Genomic DNA, 11,443 nt, shown 5'->3' with positions numbered 1-11,443 from the left:
TAAATATTATTTATTCCGTTCAATTGAATATAAAAAGAAAAACTAGATACTGTAAAATGTGGAAAAACTTAGATTTTTCGACCGTACAAAGTGGTTGGAAAAAATTCTGTTCTAATTTTTTTGTTCTTTGTTTTGACATTTGCTGCTTGCGCTGTATTAACGACTTTGGCGTTGCCAACTATGCATTTCAAGATGAAAATTTCTTTAGGTTTAGGGTTAACAATTCTTATCAATTCAATATGAGCAAATATAGAGATCATTAATTTGAATAGCGCAAAACATGTAAATTCAAATTTAACAATTGATTGTTAAATTTGAATTTACATGTTTTGCGCTATTCAAATTAATGATCTCTATATTTGCTCATATTGAATTGATAAGAATTGTTAACCCTAAACCTAAAGAAATTTTCATCTTGAAATGCATAGTTGGCAACGCCAAAGTCGTTAATACAGCGCAAGCACCAAATGACAAAACAAAGAACAAAAAAATTAGAGACAGAATTTTTTTCAACCACTTGGTACGGTCGAAAAATCTAAGTTTTTCCAACCACTTTGTACAGTAAAAGATCTAAGTTTTTCCTTTTTATATTCAATTGAACGGAATAAATAATATTTACTTTACACGTGCGGTTTTTATTTCGGCAAAAACAGACTAGTCGGTCGCCCACTATTTATTCGCGCATAACTAAACTACCCCATCGCTTTTGAAAGCCGCCTGGAGTTGCGCCCAGAAGCAACCTAAGTTAGCTTTACGTGGCCCAGTTCATCCCCTAGGAGTACAGCAGCCCCACCATCGTCAACCCAACACCCCCACCACGACAGTAACACAGAGCCGCCAGCAGACAATCACCGCCACCGTCAGCCTAGTAGGAGCAAGCCATCCAACCAACATCAGTTCCGACATTACGACCAAATCAGCGTCGTCGTCAACGCCCAGCAACAAGGAGCCGTAGTCCTCCTCGCTAACCTTCAGCGCAACATCGCTCCGTCCATCTCCGTCCGGTGTTCAGCAGCCAAAAGTAGAGCCGACCCCCTTAAATATTGGTCCTTCGGCGCCAACAAAGAGCCGCACCGGTGGAATAGAAATCCATAACCTCAAAACACAAGTATCCCCAGCAAAACCGTGAGTAAAAATCAATTTTTACTAACCCTGCGGTGAAACAAAAGTTTAAAAGTACAGAAAATAATTCCTTGTATGTTTAGTAAACGCCACCATTAAGTAATACATTTTCCTTTGCTCCGGCCATAGATTTTCATATTTCCCGCCATATTTTAACTCTTCCCGCCGATTTTATTTTTGTGCGCCAATTTTCACGAATTTCTACACCCACACAAAGGCCTTTGCAATAATACATATATACATATGTACTTCACTTAACATTTGTTGCATACAAGCAAATAGTGCTTGGCGTACACACATATATACACATATACACCCTTTATATACCAAAGCTCATAGTATATACATCGGCTAATCAGTTAATCCCAAACAAACATACAAGGAATTATAGCTGGGAATACGTAACTAACCCCCTAATTTAGTTATTCCTATATATACATAAATACATTTAAACCCACATACCCAACTACGTATTGGGCATATAAAAGAAAGTGCGCTACAAAGCAAATAAAATAACGTACAGTGAACCCCTATAAGAAATACCCATAAAAAAGGCAAAGGTTACAGTGCTCGAAAAAAAAATACATCCATTAGATAGGTAATGCGCTCAAATTATCTTAATTGTGGTTTGCGTGAACAGGGTCAAGCGTGGAAATCCCCAACACGTTGATCCGAAATCCCTCATAAAGGCTCAAAAAGTTAGAATTTTCTCACTGATTAGTTTTCCCTCACTCTCTTAGATTCCAGGCACTCACCTGTCATTACTTCAAACCCTATTAGTTGCGACCGCACAGTAAAGCCCCGATTGTATTTGATCACCCCCAAATCCCAACCTTAATTAGGTCCGCTTATTCGATTTCGAATGCTAGGCCTAACTGGCACTGAAGATAAGTCAAAAAGTCCCAGAATGAGCGAAGAAGAAAAAATTCTCGAGACTCCCGCAGAATCTCAGCGCTCTACGCGTTCAAGCGGAAAGCCAAAAAAGGCAAAACAATCGGTCATATGTACTAAATTCATATCGGAGACAGATAATTTGATGGATTACTGCGCCCGATTCAGATCAGCCCCGATCGAAGAAAATACTGAGTCTGTACTGAAAATAAAAGACAAGAGCCTAGAAAACTTTTGGAATAGAGTTCAAAACGCCTTTGATTCGACTTTGGAAATTGAAGAACATGACCTCCCCGAAGACTTTAGAGCGTCTGCCTACAGTAAATATAGGTCATGTTTGATTATATATGAAGAAACAAAAGCCCAAATCGGAGACCAACTCCAGTTAGTAGCACAAACCACAAGTCCCACTCCCAAAGCCAGTACATCACTTCCTCAGGAAACTTCAGGCATAAGCTTAAACGTCCCACCTTGCGACACCGAAACCTTTTATGGGGGTTATGAGCAATGGCCGTCCTTCCGTGATATGTTCACGGCGGTCTATATAAATCACCCTAAGCTCACTAAGGCGCAGAAGTTTTACCATCTCAGGTACAAAACGCAAGGAAAAGCTGCCCAAATAGTTAAACAATTCCCTTTGAGTGACGATAATTTCGAACTTTCATGGGAAGCACTAAAGGCTCGCTATGAAAACAAATGGGTTCTAGTAGATAACCAAATCCGCACTCTTATGAACCTAAAACCCATCNCTTTTGGAAAACCTCCGCGGACTAATCCTTCGAATATGAGCTACTCGAGGCCAACCCCCCCTAACAGTAGGCCATTCCCTAAACCCCCCATTCCTCAGAACTCTCAAAACAACTCCTTTTCCCAAATCCGAGCGCACATGACGGAACAACGCACAAAACCTTACAAATGCCCAATGTGTAATAAACCTCAACACACTCTCTCTCAGTGCTCCAAATTTCGTCACCTGCCAACTCAGGAGCGCAGAAAGTTTGTGAGAGAACACAACCTCTGTTTTAATTGCCTATGTCAGACCCATTTGATAAAAGACTGCTCAAGTAAATATACTTGCTCCCATTGTCAAGAACGNCCCTCAGTTCCAAGAAAGACTTCCCGAATTGGTCCCAAATGAGCCAGTTCCTCACTACTCGATACGAGGTGGTTGAAAGAGTAGATCAATTTCGTGCACCCAAACCTCCGCGGACTAATCCTTCGAATATGAGCTACTCGAGGCCAACCCCCCCAAACAGTAGGCCATTCCCTAAACCCCCCATTCCTCAGAACTCTCAAAACAACTCCTTTTCCCAAATCCGAGCGCACATGACGGAACAACGCACAAAACCTTACAAATGCCCAATGTGTAATAAACCTCAACACACTCTCTCTCAGTGCTCCAAATTTCGTCACCTGCCAACTCAGGAGCGCAGAAAGTTTGTGAGAGAACACAACCTCTGTTTTAATTGCCTATGTCAGACCCACTTGATAAAAGACTGCTCAAGTAAATATACTTGCTCCCATTGTCAAGAACGGCATCACTCAATGCTTCATGAAGACACGCCCCCCATGCCTCCAAGACAGCAGTCTCGAACTCAAAGAACGACATCTCAGGTCGCTTTGACGACGCCCGCTAATTCCAACCCACAAAGTCCAGCTGGGTCGGCAACATATCATGAGGAGCCTTCGTGCTCAAACAGAGCAAGAGTAAAGTCGTTCTACTCGGAAAATGAGAGCAAGATTCTCCTTCCCACAGCAATAGTTCCAGTTGAACACAAGGGCGAGATCTTCAAACTCAGAGCTCTCATAGATCAGGGTTCGGAACGAACCTTTATTTCCTCCAAAGCCCAAAATAAACTAAGGCTATCATACGAAGCTTCTAACTTTGAAATTTCTGGCATGGGAGGAAGAGTTGTTCAGACTTCGAACAAACTATGCAACCTCATCTTAGCATCCGCAGATTTGACCACGAAAATAAAGGCTCAAGCAATAGTCCTGCCCCAGTTGACGAAAATGCTTCCCAAATTCCAGCCAACTCTCGAACAACGAGAAAAATGGTCTCACCNATGCAACCTCATCTTAGCATCCGCAGATTTGACCACGAAAATAAAGGCTCAAGCAATAGTCCTGCCCCAGTTGACGAAAATGCTTCCCAAATTCCAGCCAACTCTCGAACAACGAGAAAAATGTTCTCACCACCAGCTAGCAGACACCAACTGCCGCTCCCCGTCCCAAATCGATCTGGTCACTGGCAGTGACCTCATTCCTGAAATAATGCTGGAAGGCATTGAGAAAATTTCCAAAAATCTGCTTGCACAAAACACCATTTTCGGTTGGATCTTAAGTGGTCAAATCCCCGAAAAAATAGCCTGTTTCTCTACTCAAGCTGTACCGATCTCCAATGAGATTTTATATTCCCAGCTGCGAAAGTTTTGGGAGCTTGAAGAGGTTCCGAAACCCAAACTTATTTGGCCTGACGATGAAAATTTTGAAAAATTCTATCAGTCCACCACTACACGAGCAACTGATGGTCGTTATGTAGTCAGACTGCCCTTTAAGCCCAGCTTCCCAGACCCAATCTCCCTTGGCCCGTCTCGCACCCCCGCCCTCCAACAGTGCCTGAGCATGGAAAGAAATTTGCTCAGAAAAGGCGATCTAAAATCACTTTACGAAAATGTATTAAACGAATATCTCACCCTCAACCATATGGAAGAAACAACTTCCCATGAGATATCTTCTCAAGGCAAATATTGGTCGTTCTACCTCCCACATCACGCGGTTATAAAACCCGAAAAAAGAACGACCAAAGTCCGAGTCGTCTTCAATGCTTCGAANGGACCAACCCTTCAACCCGACTTGATGCTATTGATCCTCAAGTGGCGTATGTATCGATTTGTCTTTAACGGCGATGTCGAAAAAATGTATCGACAGATACTGCTACACAAAGACGACCAAGACTATCAACGAATCGTATTTCGACCATCTACAAATAGCCAAATACAAGATTATAAGTTGAAAACTGTCACGTTTGGTTTGAATTGCGCACCCTACCTCGCCATACGTACCCTTCACCAGCTCGCAGATGACGTGCAAACCACGTACCCCTTAGCGGTGCCCATATTAAACAATGAAACGTACGTTGATGATATACTTTCCGGTGGTCATGATCTCCCTTCAGCCGAAGAATCCCTCGCTCAAGTCATCCAAGCGCTCAATTCGGCAGGCTTCCCACTTAAAAAGATTACAGCCAACCACCCTGAAATTTTGAAAAACATCAACAAAGACAACCTGCTTGACACAAACTTCCTAGAATTTGAAACAGCAAGTACCACTAAAACGCTCGGGATTCAATGGAACGCTCTAACCGATACGTTTTCGTATACCGTTGATTCCATCCCAGCGTCGTCCGCCAGTACAAAACGACAAATCCTCTCGGCAGTCGCCAAATTGTTTGACCCCGCAGGATGGCTTACGCCCATAATGATCCAAGCCAAAATCCTGCTACAAGAACTATGGCTGGACGGAACTGACTGGGATGACCAGGTCAAGCCCCTCCGTCTGACGAAATGGATGCAATTTGCAACCAATCTCCAAGCCATTTCTAGCATCCAAATACCCCAATGGGTATATTTTGTCCCCGCCGACCAAGTCGAACTACATGGCTTCTGCGACGCTTCCGAGAAAGCATACTGCGCTAACATATATGTGCGAACCACGAACGGTAGCAGGACCTCTTCTCATCTGCTGGTCTCCAAAGGCAAAGTAGCGCCTCTCCGAACCACCAGTTTACCCCGACTTGAATTCTGCGGCGCCCTTCTCCTAGCGAAGCTGGTCGCCGTAGTGCAGTCTCAACTCGACCTCTCTAAGCGGAAACTGATACTCTGGTCTGACTCCGAGATCGTCTTGGCATGGCTAGAAAAACTGCCTCATTCATGGAAGACGCACGGCACAAATTTTAGATCTCGTCGGAAACGCCACCTGGCGACATGTGGGCAGCAGAGACACCCCCGCAGATCTGGGCACTAGACGATGCAGACCCATGGACTTAGCGACCTCTCCGCTTTGGTGGAATGCCACGGAATGGCTACTAAGCCCACCCGAAGGTTGGCCAAAACCGGCCACCCGAAACATCTCCCCTCCAGAACTGCGCCGAATCGAAGCATTACATGCCACAGAGGAAGATCACGATATCCTTGATCGCTTCTTCTCGTTTCCCCGGGCACTTAGAGTGATGGCGTATGCCTTCAAATTTATACAGTGTCGTCGAGACTGAGTCAGACAGGTTGGTTCAAGTAATTCCATCTCTCTCTCCCACGATGACCTCCGTAACAGCAAATACAGGCTCATAGCTTTGACCCAATCTCGCTACTTTCCTCGGGAAAAGGCCTGTCTAGAAAACTCCAAACCCATAGATAAATGGAGTTCTCTGCTTCCCCTCAACCCGTCTTTAGATAAAACCGAGTTGCTCCGCGTGAATGGTCGGTTAGCTCACGCAACTTTGGCCTATAATGAAAGACATCCCATCATTATTCCCGAAAAATCCCGATCCTATTCACACGCTTTCTGCACGAACTGCTCCTCCATGCAGAAATCCGTCTCATGCAGCAAGTTATAAGGCAGGAATTTTATATCCCTCGGCTTAAGCCCCTCATAAAAAAATGCATCTTCCAATGCAAAAGTTGCACGGTCCATAAGCAGCAAACGCAATCGCAGATAATGTCGGCCCTCCCCTCGGAACGATGCACGTATGCTCCGCCTTTTACTATTACTGGCGTAGATTTTGCTGGACCTTTCCAGATAAAGGCCTCAATGCTAAGATCGCGCACGTTGGTGAAGGGCTATGTGGCTGTTTTTGTATGTTTCACTACAAAAGCAGTCCACCTCGAGCTGTGCTCCGATCTGACCACTGCCGGATTTCTCGCTGCGTTTGCTCGCTTTGTCGGACGACGGGGTTATCCCGCTAAGATGATGAGCGACAATGGCAAAACCTTTGTNAACTTTTGTAGGGGCCAAACGAGCAACCGAAAAGGAGTTCATCGAATTTTTGAAGGAGGTATCTCAAGACATCATCCAGAAATACTCACCTCAAGGCATCAACTGGGAATTTATTCCACCAGGAGCCCCCCATATGGGCGGTTTGTGGGAGTCCGCAGTCAAAAGTTTCAAAATGCATCTCAAAAGGACTGCTGGACCCAGCAAATTCACATTTGAAGAGTTCACCACCCTGTTANATGGGAGTCCGCAGTTAAAAGTTTTAAAATGCATCTCAAAAGGACTGCTGGACCCAGCGAATTCACCTTTGCAGAGTTCACCGCCCTGCTAGTCCGAATAGAGGCCGTATTAAACTCCCGGCCAATCTCTGCTCTATCGCATGACCCAACAGACCTAACAGCGCTTACGCCTGGCCCCCCTCTTAGCACTCCCTGAAGTCGACCACAACCATCTGTCCCTCCTTAATAGGTGGGAGAAAGTAAAGGTGTTATATCACGAGTTTAGTCGAAGGTGGAAAGAGGATTATATCAAGGATTTACAGAAGAGATATAGATGGAAAAATATCCAGGCAGCACCGAAAGTCGGTGACTGCGTTCTTATTGTTGACGATACCTTACCTCCCATTGAATGGAGTTTAGGCCGTATCGAAAGGTCACATCCTGGCAAAGACGGACATATTCGAGTTGTCGACGTACGCACCCAATCTGGCACCCTTACTCGCCCCATAGTCAAAATATGCCCGTTGCCAATGGCTGACGCCCCCCTGACTTCTCCAAATGCGCAATAATTAAAGCCTTTAAGCACTTTCCTGACAACAGACTCTCTTAGCTCAAATGTATTTAAAAATCTGTATATGAATAAAATATTCTGATCCCACGTTTCTTCAATTGCCTTGTAGACTCCCCACTGATAGTCTAACTTCCACGGCTTACTTACAGATGGATACTTGCAGCAGCGTTCCGAAACCAGCACCTCGAACATCGCTACAGCCTAAGCAACTGCACCGGCCCGAAGTAGGCATGACGACTGACATAACTCCAGCGGCGCAGCCAGAAGAGGGAACCACCGATTTCAATCGATGCCGTCTGTGCGCACGACATCACGCGTTGCGGGTATGCCAAGTGTTTCGCGCAATGCAGCCGACCCAACGTTATCTGGTCGCCAGTGCACACAAATTTTGCACCAACTGCCTCGCCTTATCGCATCACAGCAAGGACTGTCCCTCCGCTGGAATCTGCAGGCTATGTGGTCAGCGTCACCATACCCTACTTCACCGAAAGACGGAACTCGCTAATAATTCTCTGCAATACCACGCTCCCGTATCGCGTAAAGGGCCTTCCGCACATCGTCCCTACCGTCTACGCCGTACTGAACTCAGCGCTAACAAGCACAAGCATCCGCATATGAGGCAAAGACCGAAGCAAATCCATACCACCACCCAGAGAATCCGCATAACCAAGGCGAACGGAAAGCTGTCAAGGCAATTGCTCCGGGATGCAATACGTAAACTGCGGGAGCTAGAGAATAGTATAGTGGCTTACCGCGCCTAGGTGCGGCAGAATAGTTAAACGAGAAATGTCTGTCGGTTAACACCTATATTCTTATGCCTTGAATTGTTAAATTTGAATTTACATGTTTTGCGCTATTCAAATTAATGATCTCTATATTTGCTCATATTGAATTGATAAGAATTGTTAACCCTAAACCTTAAGAAATTTTCATCTTGAAATGCATAGTTGGCAACGCCAAAGTCGTTAATACAGCGCAAGCAGCAAATGTCAAAACAAAGAACAAAAAAATTAGAGACAGAATTTTTTCCAACTTGGTACGGTCGCAAAATCTAAGTTTTTCCAACCACTTGGTACGGTCAAAAAATCTAAGTTTTTCCTTTTTATATTCAATTGAACGGAATAAATAATATTTACTTTACACGTGCGGTTTTTATTTCGGCGAAAACAGACTAGTCGGTCGCCCACTATTTATTCGCGCATAACCAAACTACCCCATCGCTTTTGAAAGCCGCCTGGAGTTGCGCCCAGATGCAACCAAAGTTAGCTTTACGTGGCCCAGTTCGTCCCCTAGGAGTACAGCAGCCCCACCATCGTCAACCCAACACCCCCACCACGACAGTAACACAGAGCCGCCAGCAGACAATCACCGCCACCGTCAGCCTAGTAGGAGCAAGCCATCCAACCAACATCAGTTCCGACATTACGACCAAATCAGCATCGTCGTCAACGCCCAGCAACAAGGAGCCGTCGTCCTCCTCGCTAACCTTCAGCGCAACATCGCTCCGTCCATCTCCGTCCGGTGTTCAGCAGCCAAAAGTAGAGCCGACCCCCTTAGATAGTTCCGAAGTTATAGCTAATAAATATTCCAAGTCTATGGGATGTGCCACGCCCCCTTGTACAAACTCATGTATATATACATACCTTACAATAAGCACCTACCGTATCTGTGCTTGCATACCAAATTTCAAGTTCGTGGGGCTTGTGGTTCCGGAGTTATAGCTGATAAAAAATTTCACGCCTATGGGAGGTGCTATACCCCTTGTCGAATCCCGATTTTTTTCTCCCTAATATAGGTCCAGGTATAATGGCAATAGTCTGTCCGAATTTCGTTCGATTCTGTCAGTCCGTTTTGGCTGTAACCTGGCACATACATACATACTTCCACAAATATATAGTAGATATCTATCCTTCTCTTAGCGTAAAATAATTTTTGAGAATATACCGACCCCAGCGCCTCCTATCGTGTAATTTTTTAGTCCAAATATTCCTTTTAAATTGGCTAACTTATGTTCAAAATATGAGCCAAATCGGCAAGTAAATGCAATTTTTAGGAATATCCTGACCCCAGCGCCACCTAGCGGGTAAATTTTTGGTAGAAATATTTCTTTTCATGGCGCCTCCTTTTAAAAACTCACTTATATATCTCTTTATAAGCGCCTACCATATCTATACCTGCATACCAAATTTCAAGCTCGTGGGGCTTATGGTTCCGAAGTTATAGCTGATAAAAAATTCCACGCCTATGGGATGTGCCACGCCCCCTTTTACAAACTCATTTATTTACAACCTACTATAAGCACCTACCATAGCTAAGCCTGCATACAAAATTTCAAGTTCGTGTGGCCTATGGTATCGAAGTTATAGCTGATAAATATTCCACGCCTATGGGATGTGCCAAACCCCCTTTTACAAACTCATTTATATATACCTTATAAGCGCCTACCATAGATATGTCTGCATCCCAAATTCAAAGCTCATGTGACTAATGATTTCGAAGTTATAGGTGATAAAAAATTCCACAACTACGGGATGTGCTACGCCCCCTTTTTTAAACTTATTCATATACACCTTACTAAGTATAAGCACCTACCGTAGCTGTGCCTGCATACTAAATTTCAAGTTCATATGACTTACGATTTCGAAGTTATAGCTGACAAAAAATTCCACGCCTACGGGATGTGCCACGCCCCCTTTTACAAACCCATTTATTTATACCATACTATAAGCACCTACCGTAGCTGTGCCTGCATACTAAATTTCAAGTTCATATGACTTACGATTTCGAAGTTATAGCTGACAAAAAATTCCACGCCTACGGGATGTGCCACGCCCCCTTTTACAAACCCATTTATTTATAGCCTACTATAAGCACCTTCCATAGCTAAGCCTGCGTACCAAATTTAAGGTTCATGTGACTTATGCTTTCGAATTTATAGCTGGTAAAATATTCCACAACTACGGGATGTGCTACGCCCCCTTTTTTAAACTTATTCATATACACCTTACTATAAGCACCTACCGTAGCTGAGTCCGCATACCAAATTTCAAGTTCATGGGGCTTATGGTTCCGTATGCCTCCTTTTACTAACTCCTTCATATATACCTTCCTATAAGCACCTTCCGTAGATATGCCTATATACCAAATTTTAAGTTTATGTGGCTTATGGTTTCGAATTTATAGCTGATAAATATTCCACGCCTATGGGATGTGCCACGCTCCCTTTTACAAACTCATTTATATATACCTTATTATAAGCGCCTACCATAGATATGTCTGCATCCCAAATTCAAAGTTCACATGACTTATGATTTCGAAGTTTTAGCTGATAAAAAATTCCACGCCTACGGGATGTGCTACGCCCCCTTTTTTAAACTTATTCATATACACCTTACTATAAGCACCTACCGTAGCTGAGTCTGCATACCAAATTTCAAGTTCATGGGGATTATGGTTGCGAAGTTATAGCTGAAAAAATTTCCACGCCTATGGGATGTGCCACGCCCCCTTTTTTAAACTCATTCATATACACCTTACTATAAGCACCTACCGTAGCTGTGCCTGCTGCATACCAAATTTCAAGTTCATGGGGCTTATGGTTCCGAAGTTATAGCTGATAAATATTCCACGCCTATGGGATGTGCCACGC

At 44.0% G+C, this 11,443-nt stretch overlaps 2 protein-coding genes across 2 annotated transcripts in view; both read left to right on the top strand.

Moving 5' to 3' along the window:
* The window catches only part of LOC108360571 (uncharacterized), a 27,868-nt gene extending 19,274 nt beyond the window's left edge, over positions 1 to 8,594 (top strand). The window contains exons 2-3 of the mRNA XM_017612916.1: positions 654 to 1,125; positions 7,944 to 8,594. Of these exons, the coding sequence (XP_017468405.1) occupies positions 7,944 to 8,555 (612 nt within the window). The 5' untranslated portion in view covers positions 654 to 1,125 and the 3' untranslated portion in view covers positions 8,556 to 8,594. The remainder of the gene's footprint in view (positions 1 to 653; positions 1,126 to 7,943) is intronic.
* LOC108360570 (uncharacterized) lies at positions 4,093 to 4,932 on the top strand. Its single transcript, XM_017612915.1, has 2 exons — positions 4,093 to 4,783; positions 4,849 to 4,932. The coding sequence occupies exons 1-2, from the start codon at positions 4,159 to 4,161 to the stop codon at positions 4,914 to 4,916; spliced, it is 693 nt and encodes a 230-aa protein (XP_017468404.1). The 5' UTR covers positions 4,093 to 4,158; the 3' UTR covers positions 4,917 to 4,932.
* Positions 8,595 to 11,443: the final 2,849 nt, after the last annotated feature.

The sequence above is a fragment of the Rhagoletis zephyria genome, unplaced genomic scaffold (assembly GCF_001687245.7).
Source record: "Rhagoletis zephyria isolate East Lansing unplaced genomic scaffold, Rhagoletis_zephyria_1.1 Rzeph_scaffold_00588, whole genome shotgun sequence".
Classification (NCBI taxonomy): domain Eukaryota; kingdom Metazoa; phylum Arthropoda; class Insecta; order Diptera; family Tephritidae; genus Rhagoletis; species Rhagoletis zephyria.
The sequence above is the reverse complement of the archived record's forward strand: the minus strand, read 5'-3'. Positions and strand labels throughout refer to the sequence as shown.

Coding starts and splice junctions, on each gene's coding strand:
- LOC108360570 (XM_017612915.1), top strand. CDS start 4,159: ATGCTTCCCAAATTCCAGCCAACTCTCGAACAACGAGAAAAATGTTCT.